Here is a 24,627-nt window from a genome sequence, read left to right as displayed (position 1 = left end):
GAATGCCATCTGGTTCACAGTTTAAGGGGGCTTGAGTGGTCGCTCAAGGGTTAAGAGCATTTGCCGCTGCTCCTGCAGAGAGGGCCTGGGTTCAGTTCTCAGCATCCACTTGATGGCTCATAAGCATCTGTAACTCCTGTTCCAGGAGACCCAGTGCTGCCTTCTAACTTCCCTGAGACACACACACACACACACACACACACACACACACACACACACACACACACACACACACACACACACATGCTTATACACATGGAATAAAATAAATAAATCTAAAATTTCTCTTTAAAAAATAGGGTACCCACTTTTTCCCCTACAGTAAATAGGGTACAGTGGAGTTCATGGCTACAGGATGTGGCACTGGAAGCACTCAGAGATCAAGGGGCAGAAAAGTGAGGATGCCAGCACTCATTTGTTTCCTATCTCTTTGTATTAATGTAGGGGTCTGGGCCATGGGACTGTGCTACCTACAGTCGGAGCAACTCTTCACCCTCACTGGGTCCTCATAGAAATGCCCTTGCAGATACACTGAGAAGTGTTCCTCATTAATTCCCTAGGCATCACTTAACCCAATCAAATCGTCAATCATAAGTAAGGATCACAGGTTTTAGACGTCTTATCACAAAAGCAGAAAAATTGGCCCTAAATGAGGAAATGGCTGTGGTTCCTATTAAGAACATGTCAGGGGCTGGAGAGATGGCTCAGCGGTTAAGAGCACTGACTGCTCTTCCAGAGGTCCTGAGTTCAATTCCCAGCAACCACGTGGTGGCTCACAACCATCTATAACATGATCTGATGTGCACTGTATACATAATAAATAAACAAATCTTAAAAAAAAAAAAAAAAGAACATGTCAGCTAGCCTGGGAGAAACAAACTATCTGGACTGGAGCTGACAAGGCAACAAGACAGCTTTGCTCCAGGGCAAAGACACGTGCTTGGTGTCATTTAATGCTAATGGCAAAACTGGCCTCATCTTAATGGCTAGTAGACCAGTGCGCTGCAACCTTCAACAAGTGAAGAGAAGCCGAAAACTGGGGAGGGAATTTGTCTGGAATGGGGGATGTGTGGCTGGAGAGCTACAATCTGGAGCTCAGCACCCTTGCTTTTAAGGCCAGTGTGTGTGTGTGTGTGTGTGTGTGTGTGTGTGTGTGTGTGTGTGTGTGTGTATGTATGTACCTTGCAGTTCAAATATACTGTTAACATACATGCCAGAAACAAAACAAAGCGCCTTAATATGTCTCAATTTGCCCAGAAGTGCCTTGGGCAAGGGAATACATGTGTTGAAATTCGCTGTAAATGGGAGGTTGGTTGCTCTCCTTTCCTATTCTTCTGAGGCAAACACGCTGGGCATGCAGCCACCTCCTTGTAGGCTGTTCTTTCCAGACTCCAAATCCAGCCCTTCAGCCCCCTGAAAAGTGTGTTCACTGGACTAAGGGCTCCCATAAATGGAGATTATAGGAGCAGAGACCAAAAGACATGAAATAGCCACTTGGAGTTGTGTCAATTTTTAATAATTAGTGGTGCTACAGGTGACAATTATGGTGACTTGAGGATGGGGCTCTCTGATAGATGCTTAGATGAATGAATCACTTCCCAAATGCTTCAAACTGGCAAATGGACACAAGAAAAATCCAAGCTGGCTTTCATCTTAACAGCAGACAGAAAATCAGCGGCTGTGGTTTCAGACTGTTCTAGACAATTCGTGTCTGGCTTCTCACTGGTCTATTTTGGGGGATAGTGTCCAAGATGAAGACCCAGAGCTCTCTGCAAAGTGGATCAAGTCTTTGCCCTCTTCCACGGAGAGCAGATTTTCAATTGCTTCAATGAAAACAACGTATCACAGATTGGAGACAGGCATCTCCTAAAATGTAAACAGTATAATGGCATTCTAATTTTAGGTGGGGGTGGGGGGTTCTGTTAAGTGTGCTCTGTTAACCAATTTCTTTTAAACACACTCTCATGTAGTCTTGTAGAGCATTCAGCTCTAGTAGCTTCTGCGTGACTTGTTGAGGAAAAGATCCTTGAGAAGTATTTCATGCCCAGTTGTCTGGTGGCCACCATCGACACCGGGTCAGTTGCATGAACAGAGGCGTGGCTCAGCTTCAGTTTTACATTCAGTTTACATGTGTACACCTCAAAAACCAAGTAGTGAAAGCTGCCAGTCCTAGCATGTGGGAGGTGGAGGCAGGAGGGGCAGGGGCTCAGGGCTAGCCTTGACTACATAGCAAGTCTGAGGTCCAAGAAGAAAAGAGGTTCTGCTCTAACACAGACCTCAGTGGGCAGTTCAATAAGACTAGTATCAATCCCTTTAGCATGGGGAACGGAGTTGGGGGGTGGGAGAGCACCGGCCCAGCATGAGACTCCCTGTGTTCCATCTGAGTGCATGCTACACAGGAGACTACTGGGTAAAACAGGCTGCATTTCTGAGGCCACAGGAGTCAACCTCCCAAGCTGGCCTCTTAACCATAGCATTTAGCAGATCAGTGTGAACTGAGAAAAGGAGTCCCCATACTTTGTCCAGATCTTCTTTAAATTGAGCAATTCTTTTTAAATTGAAAATATATTCTTTTTCATATATTTTGATCATGGGCTAGCCCAAGGGGCATGTCCCCTGAAAGTCTTCATTTATCAGGAAAATGGGACAGAAGGGAGGACATCCTATTGGGACTTTAGGTGAGAGAAGCATGGGAGAATGGGGAACTAGGAGGACTCAGAGGGTTATGGAAACCTACAAGAAGAATTATGATGGGCAAATCTGGGCCCAGGGGTCCTGCTCAAACCGGCACCAGCCAACGACAATACGTGCAGTAAACATTGAACCCCGACCCAGATCTAGCCAATGGACAGGACATTCTCCACAGTTGAGTGGAGAGTGGGGACTGACTTTCACACATACTCCGGTACCTCATATTTGACCACATCCCTTTGATGGGGAGACCTGGTGGCACTCAGAGGAAGGATAGCAGGCTACCAAGAAGACACTTGATACCTTATGAGCATATACAGGGGGAGGAAGTCCCCCTCAGTCAGTCATAGGGAAGGGGAGTAAGGGGAAATGGGAAGGAGAGAGGGATGGGAGGATACATGGGATGGGATAACAATTGAGATGTAATAGGAATGAATAAATTTTAAAAAATTAAATTAAGTTAAAAAAACTAAAAAAAATATTTGATTTGAAGAATGATCTTCAAGACTGGTTGCGTGTTGTCGCCAACAGCAAAGAAAGTTATGAAGTGTGTTACTTCAGATTAACCAGATGAAGAGGAGGAGGAAGAGGATTAAGACACATTGGTCTGGAATGTTTTGCATTAATTCATAAATAAAATTTAGGAACAACAACAACAACAAAACCAAAAAAAAAAAAACCAGGCAAAAATATATTTTTAAAAAAGAAAAACTAGATCAGAAAAAGAAAAAAAAAACATACAGCTGCAGACACACACACACACACACACACACACACACACACACACACACACACACACACACACACAACATACAAGCAAAAGACCTGAAAAGTTGGGGCTGGAGAGATGGCTCAGAGGTTAAGCACATGAACTGCACTTCTGGAGGTCCTGAGTTCAAGTTCCGGCAACCATATGGTGGTTCACAAACATCTATAATGTGATCTGATGCCCTCTTCTGGCCTGCAGGTGTACATGCAGGAAGAACACTGTATAGAAAAATAATAAATAAATCTTAAAAGAAAAAAAAGTTATTTAAAAAAAAAGAAAAACCTCTTTGGCCACCTACTGGTGGGCATGGGACCTGGTTTGTACATCCAGTGAGACTCCACAGGAGAGAACTGTGCTAGCTCCCTTAGGGTGAGAACTAGGCAGCCATGTTGCCTGAGTTGGTTGAGGAGGAGCCTGCCTGGTGGACATGCTGTGCTGATTCAGTGTAGCTGGTGGTCTTAGGACCTTTGTTTCAGGCAGCTGCCGCTGTACCCCAAATGCAATTGACTGGCACAGCTATTGTCCTGGCCACTACTGTGAATGCTCGTCCAAGAAATCAGTGATCTGGGCTTTCACCCTGACATTCTGTGCTGCCTAGAGACTTTCACAAACAGATCTTTCTTGTTGAAATGGCAAAGGTTAGAGGTGTGGGACCTTCTTTTTTTTTTTTTTTTTTTTTTTTTTAAGCCTCCAAGGAAATGAAGCCCATCCCATTAGCACATCTCAGTTACCTGGTTACACATGCAATGGGGTCACTTGATGGTATTATCCTGTAACATGGTTTCTATTCTTACAGTTTGAAAGTTATACTACTTTCATGAAAAAAAAAATCAGCGTGTTTAAAGAAAACAGTTACCAGCACCAAGCATGTGAAAATGTCCCCTGGTCTGGTACAGGGCAGTGTCCATTTCACTTGTCATGTTGCTATTCTCTTGAGAGCTTGGATCTGAGAACTGTGAATGTGGTCAAATGTCACCACTCTCACTGTCTTAGGCACAAGTGTGGGGGCTGTAGGAATGCTTCAGTGGTTAAAAGCATTCAGTGCATAATCATGAGGACCAGACTTACACAGTAAGCCAGGTGTCCCTTGTATGCCTATGCCCCCAGTTCCAAGGGAGCTTTGCTTGGGATTGCTGGCTTGCAGTCTGAGATAACAAGAGCCCCAGGTTCAGGGAGAGGCCTTCATTCAAAGATTCTGGCCCCCACTTATGTAACACATATGCATGTATATTCACACACACACACAAATGAAGCTTGACTTCAGAAAAATAAAAGCAAACACTTTTCACTAAATTCTCCCAAGGAGTCTTCTACCAATGCTTCCCGTTCTCAGTTGATGTCCACCTAACTCAACACAGTGTGAGGACAGGACAGGCTAAGCCCCTCAGGCGCTGCCCACCGACTCCGTCACATTTGGTCTCAATGCCAAACATGTTTCTGACCTTGTTCCGTGGTGGCTTGTGTCTCAAATGATGTAACCTGATTCTCTTGGCTTCTGTCATCTTTTACACACGAATGGCAGAAGCAATAGCAAGAACCAGAGAGGAATGTTTTTATGGAGACTACAAACTTGCCCCCAGGAGCAGTGCTTTGAGTTGTTTTGGCTGCACTGCAAGTTTTCTCAAACTAGATCTAGTTACTGGCTTGAGGTATTGAGGGTGAATACAGGTAGGAGGGTGAGGCAGGATCTAGTCAGTATCAAACCCAATGCTGCAACACATGAGGCTGGATTATAAGAAAGGGGTGGGCCAGGTCAGGCCATGCGGGGTCTGAAAGCAGGGATAGGAACAGGGTGAGGCTTGTTTTCTCTTGGGCTGTCCGGCCATATGATGGCCACAAGGTAGGTTTATAAGGACCTACCAGAGGTATTGGCTGCTGAGCCCCCCAAAGCCTCCCGTCCTCCCACATGCACCACCACACAAAGCCAGTGATCCACAGTCAAGAGGAAAGATATTTAATTATTTCTCAGTCTAATCTCTTAAAGCGCTCAAAGTGTTTTCACAAGTGCAAGGGAAGGGATTGTTCTCAGCCAACATTTACCAGTGATTCCGACACACGCAAAGAAACTGCCAATCACGGTGCTTTATACTTACTTTAATTTCTGCACTGAAAAAGAAAAAAAAAAGGTAAAAACATGACAAGTCACAGTGACATCATCTTGTCCTTAATCTCTGCTCTTGGGGCCAGAGGGGGGAAGAGACAGGAAAACACTGAAGCATGATGATCATGTGACCAGGCCAACTCAGTCTGGCTAACAAGGGCTCTACTTGCCTGGACTACTGTCAGCGCGCCAGCTCAGGAACATGACAGACAACAGTCAAGGTACATTAAAAAAAAAAATCCCATAATTCCATTCTTAAAATCAAGCACAAAATATGACGATGAGATCAAGGTTCACATGTCCCTGTGGGATCCGGGTATGGGTTCAGGGAGGCAGCCATATAACATGACTCACACTGAGGAGCAGATCTGCTCTACACAGAATGCTGACACAGGGGTCTGCATGCGGCTCCTCCTCTCCAGTGCAGCTGCATCCTGCATGGGAAAGGGGAGCCGTGGCCTGCTCCCTACCCAGCTTCCTGATAAGCTGCAAGAGCCACAGGGGCTGGGGGTCTGTGCTTTGGAGGCTGCTGCCTCTGGAATGTTCCACGCTCTCACGATCTGGTGGGCTGTAAGTTTTTAGGTACGCTCCACACGCTGTTTAAGTCTTGCTTTATTTCTCATGTGCAAACTGTTACTGTCTAAAGCTTTCAGAAGGACGCGTACAGACATGGACACCCTGCAGAGAAGAGGGTATTCGCAGGCCCTGCTCACTCCCGGGGCGGGTGGGAAGGGGAGCGTTACAGAAATAGTTAAGAGAAGGGTACTCTGAGGCAGTTAAACTCTAGTCCCTGATTCGGTCCGTGGGGTGAGCGGCGTCTTCAGTAGGTGATTGTCCACTCCTTCACAGAGGCATCATGAGAGGTGGTGACCAGTGTGTGCTCGTCCAGCCAGGCCAGGCTGCTGACATGGTGCAGCCGGTGAGCATCTGGGAAGAGAGTGGAATTAGAAGAAACGGGCCCGCTCTACCTCTACCTGTATTTGACTAAGAACAGAGAGCCACTGGGCCAAAGTCATCAGTGAGAAGCAGAAAGTAGCATAGTGGCAGCTCCACTTTCACAAGGACAAGTTTGTCAGGACAGAGGCGGGAACAGGTGAACTCATCTTTGTACTAAATCCAGGTGAACCAGCAGATTCCTGGCTCACCAAGTGGCTCCTCTCTAACTCCCAACACTTAATCCTCCCTGGGGCAAAAACATAAAAACGAAAACAAAAACAAAACAAAAAACAAAATCCTTTTCAGGATGGATCAACAGTCAGACAGGGTGTAACAGACACACATGTGGGTCCACAGGGTCGGTATTTACAGACTCAACCAATGAAGGAGGGGAAGCATCCAGCTCCACCATGGCTCTGGCTCACTGATCTGAACACACAACATGACAACTGTTTATGTAGCATGCATGCTTGTCAGCTAACGATGGCTGAAGTGTACAAATGATGTATGTAGTTTATATGAAAATGCTACTATGCCATTTTTGATAGAGGAGCTGAGGTCTTGAGGACTGCGCGTCACACGTGGGCCCGGTATGGACAAGAGACGGGACTGAGGACCCGTCTGGCGACTCCTGCAGCAGTCACGCTGGAGCCAATCAACTCCAGCTGCCACCTCACCTCCATTATTCTTGACCACAGCCAGGAGATACTACTGTACTTTTGGGGTTAACTTCAGCTCAAACTTGTCATAAAGCCCCAGGGGCCTCCAAGTTCCAGGAAAAGGGCCCCCCTACAGGATCCCTGGTCTCTAAACTCAAGGCCCAAATTGATCCAGTTCAGCCGTCCCACCTAGGTGGGACAGATGTGTCTCAAAAAGTCAAGCCATACTGGGCCTGAGAACTCTGCAAGCTGCAGCATCCTCCATGGCAAGGCCAGATGCCAGCACCTTGTATTTGAGAGTCTGTGAGCACAATAGGTTGACACCAGCCCCATTCTGCACATGAGCCCTGACACACTCATTAGCTTCCTGATCCAGTTCACTTGTGAACTTCCTAGATTTCCTTACAAACCAAATGGCTCCTTGGAAGCTGCTTCAGAGCTCCTCTTCCTAGTCTGCCTTCTAGTCTCACTTGCAACTGTAGTAGGTGGTGGTCTCAGGATAGCGTTAAAATAGGCCAGGATCCCTGTTCCACTGAACACAAAAGGTTGCCTTTTGTAGCAGGTAGACCCAGGGGACAGTATAAAATGGCATGTGGCTGTCTTGCTCAAGACCACCAGCCATATATGACTGTGGACCCTAACATGGAACTACCAGCAGGAGCAGTGGTGAGAGGTTGGATAATCAGAATAATGATTAAAAAAAAAAAAAAATCTGGCTCCTTAAAAAGGCTTTTCTTCCTGTATGTCCTATATATGGAGATCAAGGATTCCTACCAGAAAGAGTGTCTAAGGATTCACCTGCCCAGGCCAGCAGAGTGCCTAGTGTGTGCTGGATGAAGAAAGAACGGAACATCTCCTCCAGGTCACTTTTAGAGCAGACCCCAGGTTACTTGACCTTCGGAGCCACGATTAGGGGACGATCTCTAGAGCAGCCTACATAGGCCGGATCTTGGCCAGGGCGAGGCCAGGGGTGGGAGTTACCTTGGATCTTCACTTTGGTCTCTGGGTCACTGAGGGTCCACACGTACACCATCATGTCCATGCCACCAGAGGCAAAGTGCTCATTGTCTGGTGACCAGGCCAGGCACACAATTTTTGCATGGTGTCCATAAAACACATTATTCTCCTAGCATAAAAAGAAAACAGAGGTGTAAGATCGGAGTTAGGCCATGTGTCCTCCCAGACAGCCCTCACAGTAACAGGGAGAAGCCCCAGTCCCTGATCGCCAACCCAGTTTACCGCATCTTCCTAAGAGCCCCACCATGTGCCTGTCACTGATGGCGATGAAGGCATGGCTGAGAAGGCAAAGCCCAAGAAGGTCTGGCTAGAGTTCTCCCCTATGCCCGCTAGTGTAGGATGGAGGGGTCTGCACTCTACTCACCGAGTAGCCGTCAGCTACACTGAACACTGTGACCACCTTGCTGGCATCACACACGGCCAGGAAGGCACCATCATGGGAGTAGGCCACGTCTGTCACTGGCCCCTTGGCCTCTAGAAGTTTGCCTTCATCCTTTAGTGTGGTGCCCAGGATGGAGTACACACGCACATTGCCATCCTGTAGGCAGGGACAGGAAGCAGTCACTCCTTAGCATACACACCATGTGCCCTCTGTCATAGGGGAAAGTTGAGGTTTCAGTAAAGAAGTGCTCTGCCATAACTCATTAAGCACAGTATGTGCCCTGGGCTCTGGCTACTGAGAAATGGCTGGCTCCTCCCACATACTCCCTTAAGTGTTTCACCTCAGCAGAAATGATGGACCCCAGGCCTCCCTATGTTTGTTAGCTGCCAAGGCGGCTCCCTGAAAGGTCAGCCCGGAGAACACTGCTCAAACAGCTTCCCAGGCTCTAGAGAGCCTTCTGCTAACAGTCTATATAAAAGACATGGAAGGAGAAAGCTCTCTCTTTGCCTGCTTGCTGCTGCTCTCACTGGCATGTCCATTTAAATAACAAAACCAAACAAAACCCTAGCATTGAGCCTACTTTGGGATTCCGATATATACTGAAGACCTTGGCCTTCTCCAGGCCCCAAATCAGATACCAAGGTCACAGGGTAAAGGAGGACCTTACCGTGCCCCCAACAGCCACTGTGTCCCCACCAGGGTGCACAGCCACGACTTCAGGCTCGTAGCCAGGGCTGTCGATGCTGAAGCACTTCTTCTGATCTTTTAGAAGGACAATCTGTGACACAGAAGATGCAGTCAGATCAGTGGCTCCTGAGACACTGCTCATCATCAGGAAAGGCGAGTTCTCATTAGTGGCTTTCGGCTCTAAGCCACACCCTGGGCCAGTCTCAATCTTTTGATAGAGATATTACCTCCCTCCCCACCAGGACTATGCTGCTGTTAGTTGCTGGCCAGAATTTGAGAAAATGTTGAGTGTGAAGTGCTGGTCTCTGAGGTCAAAGAGCAGAAGCACCAGGAAGGGACTTGATTCTTAACCACTAGGGGCAGTAGTCTGGCCCCGAGAACTCCCACCCTAGATCCTAAGTCGTAAGAAACAACTGATGGCTGTGTAGTGCAGGTTTTTTTCAGCTGGGGGACAATGTGGTGTCCATGACAAAGGTTACTGGACACCCAGCATTGAGTGTCTGTCCAGTCAGGGCAGCATCGGAGCTCTGCAGGAGCAACTGAGCAACCACAGGTGCCTTAAGGAAGACGAGCTGGACAACATGGAACAGCAGGCGGGTCAGCAGGGGTCTGCAAATGACACTGCTCTGAGACAATCCTCAAGTCCTACCCTGCTCTAAGAAAGGTGGAAGACTGTGCGGAGAAGGCTACACCACACTCATTCATACTGAGGCCTGCCATGTTTGCCTTACCGGAAGACAATTCCACATGCCAGGGCTTTAGAGTAATGTGGTGGCCTGATCTCGAGTAAGCTATCTGCTTAGGGTCAAGGTCACACATGGACCTTGGCTTGTCCTCGGCAACCAGCCGAAAACAGGGTGAACACACATGCACAAAGAAACCCCCTTCTATCTGGGAGCCCATTCCCTAACCCACTAGGACACTGGAAAGCTTTGTCATCACCTTCTGAATGGCAGGTAGTCTGAGTCCCTGGTTTTACCCACCTTGGCTAATTCTGATCAGCTTCAAGGACAGGGTTGGCTTACAGCCCTATGACCTCAGATGAAGTAACTGGGGTTGGGACAAGGAGGTATCTGTCTGAGGCCTTGCCACACAAAGTCCTCATGCACTGTGCACCAGGACCAGGTGCTGATACAAGGCTGGCAGCTCTGCCATGGAGAAGCAGCTCTGCCCAGGGCACCCCGTGCAGCACATTCTTTTTGTGTCCTGTGGCTTCCCAGAATGACTGTAGTAATTATTTGGCAGGGACATCTGATTATCTGGGACACAGAATCCACTCTCCCTTTAGCATCAGCTTCAAAGACCAAGGAGGGGTAGGGAGATCCTGAATGGCCCTTTCTTCAGCACGGTTTGCCATGCATACCAACAGGAACCACTAGTTAGCTGCTGGCCCTGACCATGTGATGGGATGCCTGGGTTTGCAGAGATGACACGTGGTGAAGCAGAATTCTGCACAAGTAGGTCAGGCACAGATGTGAGCCAAGGGCCCCACTAGACACTCTAGAGGGAAAGGTATGCAGGGACTTCAGAGCTAGAACCTACCATAGGCTGGGATCTCCCTGATCCTCATGTGGCAGTGTCACTCAACAGCTAACTCTGTGCTTGTTAGAGAGACCACAAGAGCTCAGAATGGGTGAGGAAGTGATTCAAACCACACAGCTCCACCAGGGAAAGGCTGAGATAGGATGGATAATGACAAAACCACATACCTCAATGCCTCAGCCCCCCATGGACAGATGGGTCTACAGTCTGGTGTGATGCTTAAAGAGACCAGCTCTGGTCTTTCCCTGTGCCTGATTCAGAGGGCAGCACTTTCCCTAACAGCACAATGACTCCATGAGAAGCCACAGGCATAAGCAAATAAGCCTGCAGCATAAGAGGGAAGAGGGAACCTCAACTGAAGAACTGCTTTAATTGGACTGGCCTGTGGGGCGCTATCTTGACAGCTAATTGATGCGGGAGGGCCCAGTTCACTGTGCAGCACCAACCCTAAGCAGGAAGCCCAGGGATAAGTAAGAAAGCTACCTGAGCATAAGCCTGAGACAAGTAAGCAGCCTTCCTCCATGGTTCAACCATGGATTGTGACCTAGATTAAAAGCCAAGTAAAATAAACCTCCCCAAGTTAGTTTTGGTCTGTGTTTTATCACAGCATCAGAAAAGGAAACCAGAACATGGATGAAATTCACAAACTAGACAGCAGTACACATCTCGTATCCCACTATTTCTGCTCAAAATGTAGCCAACCATACCTGTCCAATGCACACAACCACAGTATAGCCCCCAGGACCAACAGCTACACACTTTGGTTGAACATCCAGCTTCACAACGCCTTGTCCACTGTTGGTGAGGGACAGGGAGAGACGGCAAGTTACTTCCATATTCGGGTGGCTCAGTGTGGTAACATTACATGCATTGCAAACACTGCACCACTTGCATAGGTGGGGGGAAAAATCCTACTTTAATCTTTCCTAAAGGGCAACTTGCTAAACTATGAGGTGACAAAATAGGACACTGAGGTCAGGGAGAGCTGAGTGGGGAAAAGGTGGCAGCAAGAACTATGTGGTCTCTTCCTGTCCACCTGCGCTAAATGCAGTCATATTATTCCCACCCTTCTGTAGGCCCGAGACTGCAATGTTATAGTTACATACAAAGAGTTCTGCTTCTTCTGTGGGTCACAGCTGCTCTTCCTATGAGGGGAACTAGGACTCCAATTCTTTTAATCAAGATGCCAGTTCCCTCCTTTCTTTTTTCTTTTTTCTTTTTTTTTTAAAGGTAGGGTTTTTCTGTGTAGCCTTGGCTGTCCTGGACTCACTTTGTAGACCAGGCTGACCTCGAATTCACAAAGATCTGCCTGCCTCTGCCTCCCCAAGTGCTGGGATTACGGTGTGCGCCACTGCATCAGGCTTCACCTGACTTTTTCAACAGCTCAAGCTCCATTGTCACTATCTCTGCTAGCAGAAAGACAGAAAGGAGAGCAAACAAGCTAATGATTGATGGGGGCAGGTTTACATCTGGTCATGCCTTTGAGCCTGGTTACCAAGGTCCTGTTGCTCAGCACCAAACAGAAAGGGCAGACAGGAACACCCCTGACTTGGAACCTTTACAGGCACCTGTAATTCATTCTGGGCCTCTCTAGACCTATGGCTTGATTCCTCAAGCAGGACTTACCTGTAGTCTCTCAGTGTCAGGTTGGTGTACCGCACAGTGTCATCCATGCTGCAGCTGACCAACTGCCCAGACTCATCCACGGTCATCCTGGACACCTGATTTGTGTGGCCTTTTCCAGAGAAGGAGTCATTCTCTCCTGTCTCTGAATCCCAGTAATGTAGGGTATAATTAAGGAGAAACTGGACCTCAGGAGAGTGCCACCTATGGCTCTAGAGAGGCACAGGTGCCCTTCATGCAGGCAGAAGACACTAAAGAAAGGACAGGAGGCATTCTCACGGATGGCCAAGCTTGGGATTTCAGAGAGCTAAGGCAGTGTGAGCCAGTGGGGTGTCCTGGCTACTAGCCAAAGGACCAAGGCAATAAATAGCGCAACCTATGAGAAGCATGAGAAGCCAGTGTGACGATACAGGCAGACTTGTCTGTGATGGCCGTGACAGATGACACACCTAATGTGTAACTTTCTGGGTGTAGATACAATACCATGATAGGCCAGGAAGTTCCAAGACATGTGGCAGTTGCAGTCAGAACACAGGCACAGGAGAAACACTGTATAGTGTTAAACCTCTGTACTGTAAAGTACACATAGAACAAATGAACTTCGGGTTTAAACTTGGGTCCCACTGCCAAGGTAGGTTAGTTATCTCTACGTAAACTCTGGAAACAAGGACATAACACTCCTGGCCACAACAATCTCAGATTAGGAGTGCTCCTAACTGTAGCATCACTGACTACTCCTGGAACAGCCTTTAGGTGTGTTCCTGCAGTGGCTCATGTGTCACTGTCCAGTACATGGGAGCCAAATGCTCATTTTGTCTTTCCTGCATCAATAGCTGAGGCTATGACAACCCCAGGTAAGCTGGCTGTGCCCCCAATGCTCAAGTAACTACTGCCTAGGTGCTACTGGTACCAGCCTGAGGGTGTGGGAGGCCCACCTTACAGCGGTGGTGTATGGGTTCTGAGCCTAAGGTGCTCAGGGAGAAGGTGTGGCTAAAGTGCACAACAAAAGAGAATCTCTTTCAAGTGGACACCGTTATTTCCATGGGAGGCTCAGTGTACATGAGCTGCAGGGATGGAAATCCAGACATGGGCACTGAAGGACACAGCTCAAGTGTGAATAAAGACATAGGTGGTGTTGATGGCCCTGGTTACAACTACAGGACAGATTGGCCCTAAGAGCTGCTTGGCCATCAGCTCTAACACTTTTTCTTCCCAGTGGTAAAGGGTGGGTTATCTACCCTTTTTAGGCTAAAGGATCTTCCTGGGTCTTGTGAAAACGTGAGACAAAGCAGGTTTGGGAAGCATGCTGTCTCCAGCAAACCAGCAGCATGTGAATAAGAGGCCATCATGCAGGCAGACACCACAGCACACGCCTTTAATCCCAGCACCCAAGGAGGCAGAGGGAGGCGGATCTCTGTGAGTTCGAAGCCAGCCTGGTCTACAAAGCAAGTCCAGGACAGTCAAGGCTACACAGGAGAAACTCAGCCTTGAACCACCTGCCTTCCCCCCACACCGCCAAAAAAGAGGCTATCATGCAGAGGCAGCCTCACAGTGGTGCAAAGAACAGGGGACAGCACTAGTATGGCAAGCGTGCCACTACTAAGCTCCACACACCTAAAAAAGCCTAAGTTACTGGGGTAAAGGGCACAACGGCAATGGGCACTCCCTCCTGAGTTCAGGCCCTAGCCTGCTCTGTTAACAGCCCACGTGATTTTGGGAAAAGCACGTTGTCTCTGGGCTTCAGTTTCCCTATGTTTAAAACAAAGTGCCTCTGCTGAAGGGTCTTTAAAATTCTGACTCCTAAGACTCAATGATTTAATTGTCAGTGACTGGACAGACAGCAAGGCACCATCGGTACAGAAAAAGGAGCTCAAGTGCAGAGACAAGCACCACGCTATGAGCAATAAGCAGGGCAGAGGGTTTTGTTTTGTCCAGAGCCTGGAGAGGTCAAGGCACCCAGGTGCAGACAGATGTAGCAGAGGCCAGCCTGCTTAGTGAGTGAGCTGGGGCTGGAGCCATCTGGCTGGCCAGGCCCTAGCACCATGGGAACAGAAAAGTCCTCTCTTACCAGTGACCGTGCCAGCTCCCCAGTCAAAGGATATTGATATGTCCATCATGGCTCCCAGAATAGATGTAGGACTTGCCACCATTTCTGTGCACTGTCAGACACTGGATGGATTTACTGTGACCCTGAAAAACAGACAACGGGATGGGGTGAGCTGAGGTAGCATGCCCTGCCCTCTGCCACTCACCAGCTGAACTGTGCTTGGACTGCAGCAGACACTGCCCACAGTAAGTCATGAGCCACAAGCAGTCAGCTGATCTGACAAACCATCACATGCCGCTTCCCTCAGTGCCTAGCTGGACTAAAAACAAGGTCTACAGCGAAGCCTAGCACTCAGGGAAGCATTACCATGAACCATCAGCTGGGTCTCTCAGAGACTGAGGCAGCTAGGACAGGATTACACAGGGAGGCCCTGTGCTCTAGGGTATTTTTCGTAGGACCCCTTGCTACTGATGAAGCAGATGACCTTGCTGTGTACATGGACTCTGTAGAGGGGGCCTCTTGCCTGCTCTGTAATTGGCTCAGCTTGCACTCCTCAAGTGTGCTCTACTCTAACCAACCCTTTCCCTCAGTCCCCACCAGCCTCCTCTGCTATTTTCCAGGAACTCGTGAAGGCTTTCTCCTTACATCTTGTCTCAGGGCTTCTGTGGGTTTCCTTTGCTGCCACAATATGGTATTTACCTCAGAAAAACAATGATAGTCCTTGGTAGAATACACTGTATAACCCCTTAAAAGACATGAAGCCAAGTTATCTTCTGTTTGACCTAGCAAGGGCCTCATAGGTGCCCAGCAGAGTGCCTGGCCTGCTGAATGAAAACCTGTGCTCAGAAAGATTCCAGAGGCTCCTGTGTGCTTCTTCGTTCCCTATGGCAACAGCCCCACTTGAATGATTTAAGGTTTTAACCCTTACTACAATGTCTAGTCACCTCTGAGGCTAAATTGCTTAACACACCCTTAAGCTTGAGAAACACAGGCTAGAAAAAGCCCCACAAAGGTCAGCTCCAGAGACCCTGACTGAGCCCTTTTTGGCAGCCAGTAAGCCCTTTGCTATAAAGCTCCCAGGTAAGACAGCCACGTAGCCAGGGGTATTCTAATCTCAAACTTCTGGTTCACTAGTACACTCTCTGTAGATCAGAGTGGCAGCTGCATGGATCACCTGACGTGATCCATGTCAGCTGTTCAGAGAGGTGGTGATGTAGGTTTCTCTGAGAACTAAAAGACAGTGATACTCCTAGAGCTGGCCTGACCAAGCGGCATTCGCAGGACTCCTTGCTGAGTCTGGCAGCAAGGGTGGCCCACAGCAGTAGTCAGGCCAAGACGCCCAGGAGGAAGCCTACCGGAAACTGTTCCTAAGGGCACAGTTGCTGGTAGGAGCCAGGGCTGCCTGACTTTTCACCATTGAAACTGGAGTCACAGCACAGAAGTGTCTGTCTCTGGGAGATGCTGGCCTCCTCATGCACAATTTCCCACCTGCAGTGGTACTATGCTCTGGGACCCAAGAATAGAGGGGCTCCTAATTCTATCCTTAGGACAGAGCCAAGTTACTTTGTTCTGAGGAGCCCCTCAATGGGGCTAGCAGGGCTGAGAGGTCAGGAGGCCCCTCTCTTCTGTACAATGTCACCTACAGAATGGGGATCATGACCTGGTATGTTTCTACTCTCTAATAGGCTGCACTAGCAAGAGAAAGGCTGGCCTGGGGGGTTCACTAAGCAGCTTAAAATGCAAGCTTTGGAAATGATCAGCAACCAGGATGGGGAGGCGGGGCCAAGGCATGGAGCCTGTACTGCTGCACAGTTTTTGCCAACTTAACACAAGCTAAAGTCAATGGAGAAGAGGGAACCCCAATTAGGAAAATGCCTTTATAAGACTTGGCTGTACGCCACCCTGTAGGGCACTTTCTTAGTGATTGATGTGGGAAGGAGAGGTGGTCCTGGGTTCTATAAGAAAGCAGGCTGAGCAAGTTAGTAAGCAGCACCTCTCCACGGCCTCTGCATTAGCACCTGCCTTTAGATTCCTGCCCTTGCTTTCTTTGATAATGAACTGCAATATGGAAATGTAAGCCAATTAACCCCCTGCCTCCCAAGTTGCTTGTGGTCATGGTGTTTCATCATAGCAATACTAACCCTAACTAAGACAGGCTGGCTGTGGAAAACCTCCCTTAAAAAATCATTAAAGGACCCTGGGAACTGCCAGGAGACAAAGCAAAGGTGATCCTGGGTGCTGTTCCTGTCCCACCTGCCCCAGGTCTCCTGAGAGGCTAAAGTGGCAGGAGCAGATGGAGGAGGCAGAAGCAGCTCACTCAGCCAGGGGAGCACAACGTGGCCTGAAGCCACAGGAAGGGTTTGCAACCTCAAGTTACAATCTTGTCCAGGGTGGCCTTCTGGGCCTCCATTGGAGCCTTGGCAGCTTGTCCAACTTCATTTGCTGCGAACATCAGGACTCTTTCATACATATGTCCATGTTCAAACTTCACCATGATTCAGTCAGGGCCATCCATCTCCCCGCTGAACTCCTAGCTGAGCCACCCCATTTATTCACCCTACCTTAGCCTCCATGCTCTTACCACCGCCCTGATGGTCTCGCATCATCTCACCCTCCATGCTCTATAGCCAGCCCTAACACTTAGAACGCTCCCAGCAGTTGTGAGGCACACTCCAAGTCCTATCAGAAAGCAAGCCACGCAGGCAGTAGTCACTTCTAGCAGCAGACCCCAAATGTGCATTGTCACACTACTTCCAGGGGCTACTAATGCCCCCAAATACCAACCTCACCTCTGCCCAAACTCAAGACCAAGGAAACCTGTCATCTCTCTTCCACTTGCCCATCCATGTTTCCCCGTTTACAGTGCACCAAAGGAGTTTGTTTCCTACACACACCATGCCTAGAACAAGGCTCACCTTGATGACCCGGAGGGGCTTGCTGGGGTTGTTCTTGTCCAAGTAGTTGATGTATCCAGACAGGGAGACGCTAAGGAGGTGGTCCTTCTGCCACAGGCAGCCCAGCTGCTGGTCCAGAACATTGGAGCCCATGGGAAACGTGCTGACCACAGAATTCACATTGACATCCCAAATTTTAGAGGTTTTGTCTCCAGAGGCAGATAGCAAATGGGTGCTATCAGGACTCCAACTAATCTATTTCAACAAAACAGTGTTGCACGTCAGAGGGTTTTAGAGCCACAAGAGCCCTGAAAGCACCTGCCTACAGCTTCCACTTCACAGGAGAGAACAGGGACCCGACAGAGGTGTTAGGATGGGCCTGGCCCCAGGGTCACTGCTCAGCCACTGACTGTTCCACCTCCTGACTATGGCCTTAAAGCTCTGTGCCATGGCTCAAATCTTAGCTGCTCTCATCAAACATTCATCTAGCTTCAAAATCACCTTTGATGGCTCTCAGCATAGAGCCCAGCCACTCAGGGAACACGCTCGTACTCACAGCATAAACTCCTCCGTCATGGGCCTTGGCTCCTCCAAGGGCACACACCTTCTCTCCAGTCTTCCCATCATAAATGAATATCTTCAAGAAACAGACAAGTAATGTAGAAGCTGGTGTAGAGGGCCCTGAGCCCACCATTTCCCAGCAGTTGTGGCTGTACAGTTGGAGCTTTAAGCAGTCTTTGAAATGAAGTGAGAGACTATGTCTGCGGGACTTTGGTGACCCCCTGGGAAGTGAGGACAGGGAACATGGAACCTGCTTACATCCAGCCTCCTTCCCTGCCTCAGCTCTTACCTGGCCATCAGCGCTGGCTGTGGCAAATCTGTTCCCATCAGGAGAGAACCGCACACAGTTGACAAAGCGGCTGTGGTCCTGTGGGAGAGAGGGCTATCAACACTTGACAAAGCTCACAAAAGCTCTCTACTTAACACATGTAGTCCCCCGCACCCCCAACTAACATCAGCAAGATTCATCAGTCCACAGGAACACTTCAGGGCTTAAGGAACTCCCAGGCAGACCCTCATGGCAGTTAGGTCAGCATTCCTGCTCCTGCCTGCTCACTGCTCCACCTGGAAGGCCATTCTTCAGCCAACCTGCCTCCCTTATCAAGTGCCTCCTGATGAATCCTCTTCCCTCTGGGACCTCAGACAGCTTATGTACTAGATGGTTGCGCTCTGAGATTGGCATGTAAGGTACCCCGTTAGGCTTAGTTTGCTAAAGAACAAATGACTTTTAAATCAAAGAGTGGCTGTGACTTTTCATCAGGGCTAAGGGTCAGAGACCAAGGTCTAAGGAGGGCCAGGGCAGTACCCAGTCTTAGGAGGCAGTGATGGCACCAAAGGCCCCTGCTCTTGTTATGGGCCTCCCTGCTTGTGTTTGTATGCACTTGCTGTTCTGCTTCCTTGGTCACTCTCACACGCCCACCTGTTTCAGAGGCCTGTATCCTCATTTGCTTAACTGTAGTTTCTCAGTACACACAATTCACCACACCACATGAAGTCAAAGCCTTCCCAAGTCAGTTTCATAAATACTACATGCTTCCAGCTCTGCCACTGTCACAGTCTGTCGCTGTTCCATGCATAGGGGCCATGGCAAGTTTTAGGGTAGACTCTTCACAGCACAGATTGAGGTCCAAAGAAGCTGAGTAATTCAAGTTGCACCAGCTGTGAAAATCCAGACTCCAGTTTCTTGTCCAGCACTGGCTTGCCTACACTGGCAGGCTTGGGCATACTCTGGTCAAGAGTGACCCTAGTGGGTCAGAGCCTTAACTCCTCAGACTGATCTGCCACCCATTCAGGCACCCATCTCTGGGTGCAAAGAGCCTATATTCCATACCCATTAGCCATGGGGTCAAAGATGATGGAGACAAGATTTCAGAGCCAAAGCCTTTACTGACCACTGTGGGTAGGGGTTGGCTGGGATACACACCTTCTTTGGGTCAAGGTGAAATAAAGCAGAGGAGGTACTGATACAGCCACAGCTAGACCCAAGTATCCAGCTCACTGCCCCTTAACCCCACGCCCAGCATGAGAGCCTCACACTGGCTCCTCGAATCCCTGTTCTGCCAACTCCACAGAAAGAAAGCACTGGGGCCAGCTTACTCTAGGATCCCTCAATTTGGACAGAGTATCAGAGCACTTTAGAATTCAGAGGCCAAAGTACCCGTTCGAGAGAACAGAAGCCTGGAGACCAGAGGGTGGATCTGGGGTACCAACTCATCAGTGCGTAAAAGGAACATTAGCTACCTCAGTGAGTCTCTCTTGGAAAACACACAATCTGGCAGGGGTGAGGTCACGTGCTCTAGAGACCACACAGGTCTGAGAGCCAAGTAGAGGCTAGATAGCAGACAGTGGATGGGTGACAGAGCCTACATAAACCCATTTAGAGACTGAGCCATCATTCCTTCCTGCAACTCAGCCAGGAGACACGTCTGCTCCTGAAATAGACCCTGTGCAGGCAAGGACTAGCCAACAGCAGCCCATTAGCCAAAGCAATGAGGGCTAAGAATAGCGTTTCCCACAGGGAGGGCCAACAGTAGAGAGGGAGAGTGTGCAAAGTTCAGAGGTTTAGTGGCTTCACATGGCGGCCTGAACCCTGCCATCTACTGAGCCTGACAAGACTTCTGGTCCCTGGCCCAGACATCCAGAGGGGTCCCATTCAGCCCCACAGGTTCAGTCTCTTCCCATGTGAAGTTGTCCCATTTCCCTGGAACTAAACTTGGATGCTTGTAGCCAACACTCAATGAACCTGGGGAGAGGCTGTGTCAGTGAGCTCCCCAAGAACCGTTCCCCCACCCTCATCTTCACCACCAAAGAAGCTCTACTTCAGATCTACTCCACTGTCAGGGATTCAGGTGCTCCTGGTCTCCCCACAGCCTGCCTCTGTCATGGACATGCGTACTACCTGGGTTAGCTCACTAAGAACCCTCTACAGAAGCCCTCCTGAATTCCTACTGGTCTCTCAAAGGGAGAACAGTAGTCTGCAGATGATGGTAGGGCCTTGCTCAAAATCCCACAGGTCTCTCCTCTGTGACTCACTTATAGGGACCTGCTAAAGGGTCCAAAGAGGATTCCTATTTTCTCTGGGATGTTCACTGACACTTCAAATTCTACCAGGTCTGCCAGAAGCATTACGTGCAGGGAAGGCAAATCCATAACCAGAGTAAGTACCTACTCCAGTAAGGGCAAAGCATTGCCCTTCTCATGAAGAAGTTGTTCAGTGTAGTCAACCTGCCTTGTTTGGCTGGTCACCCTAGGGAATGGTGCCATACTGGGCTCAGTGTTTGTCTCTGCTGTTGGCATGTCTGGCACTCATCAGCAGCTGTAGCCAGGCTGGTCTATGTTGTCAATCCCATGCAAAACCTCCAACTCTGACACCATGGCCACTTTCTTTGTTCTTGGGCTCCCTGGGTAATGACAGGGATGGCCAGCAGCAAGGAGATCTCGTTCCTACATAGTCTTTCCTCCCCATCTCATCCATTGTCGCTCTTATGACCCATGGCCCTCCTAAGGTCTCCTACGACATCTAAAACACACAGTGGATGGGGACAGGTAGTACTTTGGCCTATTTCAGGAAAAAGGTTTCTCCACTCCACCTTCAAACATAGACAGCACTCAAGTATAGAAGTGAGACCTGGAAAACACAGGTAAGTCTGGCTATGGGTGAACCTGGACTCACTTCACAGTAGCTCACGTCTATGCCCTGCTCTTAACAACGACGTGATATGATCTGCAAACTTGGACTAGCGAGTTGGATATGATCTCTGTATATCAGGTCCTGCTTCTCTTTCTCTCTGCTACTATTTACCTTCTGAGACTGGCACATCACAGGTTGGTTTCAGCACATACCACACAGAAATTCTTTTTGAGGCAGTGGTTTGAACTTACACCTCAACTGTGCCCTGTCCCAGCCATATACTATGGAGCTCCTGCCCAGTGCTTGGGAAAGGTCCCCCAGGGTCACTATCCATCTTATCCACCTCACCCTTACAAGCTCTGGGGCTCTTGCCTAGCGACAAGCTGTCAGGTAATAGGTAGATGGGAGCCTGGATATTTGACTTCAAGGACAGAGTGTCTGTGGGCTGTTCATTTGGATGAAGGTTCTAGTAAGCATAGGCCATCTGGCCTGCAGACAAGAGAAGGAAGTGGAGGTGGCCAAACTTCTAGTATTCATGGTTAGGAATGAAAGATTTGGTGACAAAATCTTGGCTATTTGGTTCACAGTACAAACAAACAAATTAATTTCTTCTGACAAAACACAACAGTAAATACCCTCGCACAGTTTAAATTGTAAAACCTTTCACTAGGAAGGGCACAATGAATTCATCAGAACCTCTATACCTCTAGCTTTCAATTAGAACCCATGTGTGGGTGCTCGGTCCCCATTTAACACACAGCCTCACCACCATGTTTTCTGCTGTTCCCCACCTGTCATTTAGCTGAGGCAAATCAAGGACTCTTCCTGGCCTACCCCACCCCACTGCCATCACAAGGCAGACAGCCCACCATGCAGCCCTACAACTGCAGCTTCTTTCCTGCTTGCCAGCAGACCAAGGTCAGACACATACTCAGTTACTGGCTCCAAGTCTCCAACAGCTTACAAATGGGCCCTCTTTCCCTTGTGTCAGCTGGGCCTGTAGGAATAGCTTTAGATGGAAAAATGAACCCTCCCCACAGTCCAGAGGCATATCTAGCTGGAAGGTAGCAGAACCAACTAGTTCTGTTCCAGGTACCACCTACGTCTCCATCCTTGGTCCAGAACCCTTTCTGCTTCTTCCAGGACTTTCCCCAAGATCCAGGGCTCTGGCTCCAAGGACTTCAATATAGATGGTGGTGTCCACCTAGGAAGAGGGCCAGATGGGGGTAGGGGGGGTAGGGTTCGTGTACCAGGAAAGAAAAAAGAGATGTGCTAGTTGGGGTCCTAGTAAGCCTACATAGAAAATAATGTAGAGTGTAGGCATAAGCTCCTTGGTAGCAACAAATCCTGACCCCATGGCTCCACTAAATGTTCTTCAGCTGCTCTGTGCTCTTTCCACACAAGTCGAATCCACACGAGCAAGAGAAAGGATCACTCCTGCTACAGGAAAGAGAGCCCTGTCCACAAAGAGCTCAGACCAAGGCCAAGAGTCCCAGCAGTGTGTGGGAGGCCTGGGAAAGGTAGGCAGCATCACTAGAAGATGACAGGACAGCCTCTGGTTGCTGCAGAAACCTCATCGTCTTTCCTCCCCCAAGATCAGAACCCAGAGACTGGCTGGCTTATCAGTCCTTAACTCATACCCCAAGAGTCACCCACCCCTGCTTAAGAAAACTGACCTTAGCCAGTGAGGTGGCGCATGCCTGTGATCTCGGCACTTGGGGAGGCAGAGGCAGAGGCAGAGGCAGAGGCAGGCGGATGGCTGTGAATTCGAAGCTGGCCTGGTCTACAAAGCAAGTCTAGGACAGCCAAGGCTACACAGAGAAACCCTATCTTGAAAAATACCAAAACCCACTGAACCGAATTTAAAGAAACAAAACCCCTAAAACCCTCCACCACCACCACCAAAAAACCGACCTTGAGCCACATCTCTCAACTAAGCTCCCAGAACAGCCATGTGGCCACTCCCCACCTGGTAGCTGCAGCAGACCAGGATGAGAACCATGGGAAGTTAAGAAAGGCTTGGATCAGCAAACCTGCTGGACACACAGGCCTCACTTGGCTTCGCAGGGATGAAACAGAACCCGCCTCACTAAAAGAGGAAATCCCTAGACAGCCACCTGTACTCCTAAGTCAAGACCTGCTTATGGAAACTGCCTACTACAAGTCCAGCCTGTGCCCTAGCCAGGACTGCTACGCCTGCTATTTATGGCATGTTACTAAAATACTAAAATTAACAGTCCTCCTCAGCAAGCCACTTTAAGGATATTATCTCATTTAATCCCCAATGAGGTATGGGCACTGGAACCACTGACATTCCTGAAGGATTAGTCTTAAGACCTTGGAGAAGCCCCAAACTCAACTACCGCTAAGGACAGAAGACATGTCCTTTCTGATTAAACAGTCACTTCATCTCCTATGAGCAGAACTAGTACTGGCGATTTGTTCAAGATATGTGGGAAAGAGCCACTGGGAAAGCTTGGACAAGCAGAGAGCTGCAAGGGCTGCCTAGGTCACTCACCCCTGGCACTTGCCCTCACTCAAGAATGGCAGCCTGAGCACTAGAGCAGCAACAGAGCAAGAACACTACCACCTGGACCTCAGACAAGGCCCCATAGACCACCATCCCGGGAAAGGTAACAGAAGGTGGAGGAGCCTATTGGCCAAGCCAGGGACAACTGCAGAGCAGCCCCCACCCCCACTCCTCAAGCAATGCTCCCCAGAGAGCGGGCTGAGTGCTTGCCTCCTCCAATCAGATTCCACTCAGGGGCATCTTTGCTCCCAGTCTCTACAGGGAGGTACTCTTGAGGACAACCAGATGTCCTGAAGGCAGATCTTTTGCTAATTTGGTAGTTTAGCAAGGCCAGCTCAACAGAGCCAAATACACTGACATTTCATTACCCTCACACTATCCTGGGACATACCCTTCCTTGCTGGAACCCAGCCTGAGACCTAGGATTATGAGGGCTGGGAATGGGAACGTCTTCACTGTTTATTTTCCCCACTGAATCTGCTTCCTATACATTACAGCACCTAGAGCACAGTTATGTTCCTACATCAATATCTAATTATGTCTACTCAGGCCCCATGTAGTCATACAAACCACAAAGCTCACCCAAAAACCACCATAAGCCCACTTACGCCGATTGTAAACTTGAACTTGAATGGAGGGCCCTCGAAGAATGCAGCACAGTTATCATCGCTCCCTGTTGCTAGTCGGTAGGGCCTGCTCTGCTTGATGTCCACACTGTTGATGACTTTGTTGTGTCCTGTGATTTCACCCACAGAAGAGCCACTGTCCCACAAGAAGACAGCTCCAAACCTTTCCCCAGTCAGGGTCAAAAAGAGAGAAATAGGGAAAAAAAGAAAGGGGGGAAAAAAGTCAATCCCAGAAGGACAACGGGAAAGCCAATGGCAGAGCTGCTGGAGCACAGACTGGTGGTGAGTGTTGCGTGCCTACCTCAGGACACTCTAGGGGCATATTAGGACATATTGGGCCTTGCAAGCTCTATATCCAAAGGTGTTCCAGAACAGATGGAGACCATGTGAGAAAGGGTCAGGATGTTCATGTCTGCATGGCCCAGTGTCAGC

General features: G+C 49.0%; 1 protein-coding gene across 1 annotated transcript in view; it reads right to left on the bottom strand.

Annotated features, from left to right (window-relative positions):
* Window positions 1-5,398: 5,398 nt before the first annotated feature.
* The window catches only part of WDR1 (WD repeat domain 1), a 34,992-nt gene continuing 15,763 nt past the window's right edge, over window positions 5,399-24,627 (bottom strand). Inside the window, exons 5-15 of the mRNA XM_084799822.1 lie at window positions 24,178-24,358; window positions 18,199-18,276; window positions 17,905-17,985; window positions 17,370-17,603; window positions 14,508-14,597; window positions 12,411-12,589; window positions 11,492-11,579; window positions 9,223-9,333; window positions 8,538-8,711; window positions 8,138-8,282; window positions 5,399-6,488 (exon numbers count right to left, since the gene is read on the bottom strand). Coding sequence (XP_084655948.1) covers window positions 6,382-6,488; window positions 8,138-8,282; window positions 8,538-8,711; window positions 9,223-9,333; window positions 11,492-11,579; window positions 12,411-12,589; window positions 14,508-14,597; window positions 17,370-17,603; window positions 17,905-17,985; window positions 18,199-18,276; window positions 24,178-24,358 — 1,468 coding nt within the window. The 3' untranslated portion in view covers window positions 5,399-6,381. The remainder of the gene's footprint in view (window positions 6,489-8,137; window positions 8,283-8,537; window positions 8,712-9,222; window positions 9,334-11,491; window positions 11,580-12,410; window positions 12,590-14,507; window positions 14,598-17,369; window positions 17,604-17,904; window positions 17,986-18,198; window positions 18,277-24,177; window positions 24,359-24,627) is intronic.

This window comes from Acomys minous (genome assembly GCF_964271855.1).
Source record: "Acomys minous genome assembly, chromosome: 10".
NCBI lineage: Eukaryota > Metazoa > Chordata > Mammalia > Rodentia > Muridae > Acomys > Acomys minous.
This window is presented reverse-complemented; position numbering and strand designations above follow the sequence as displayed.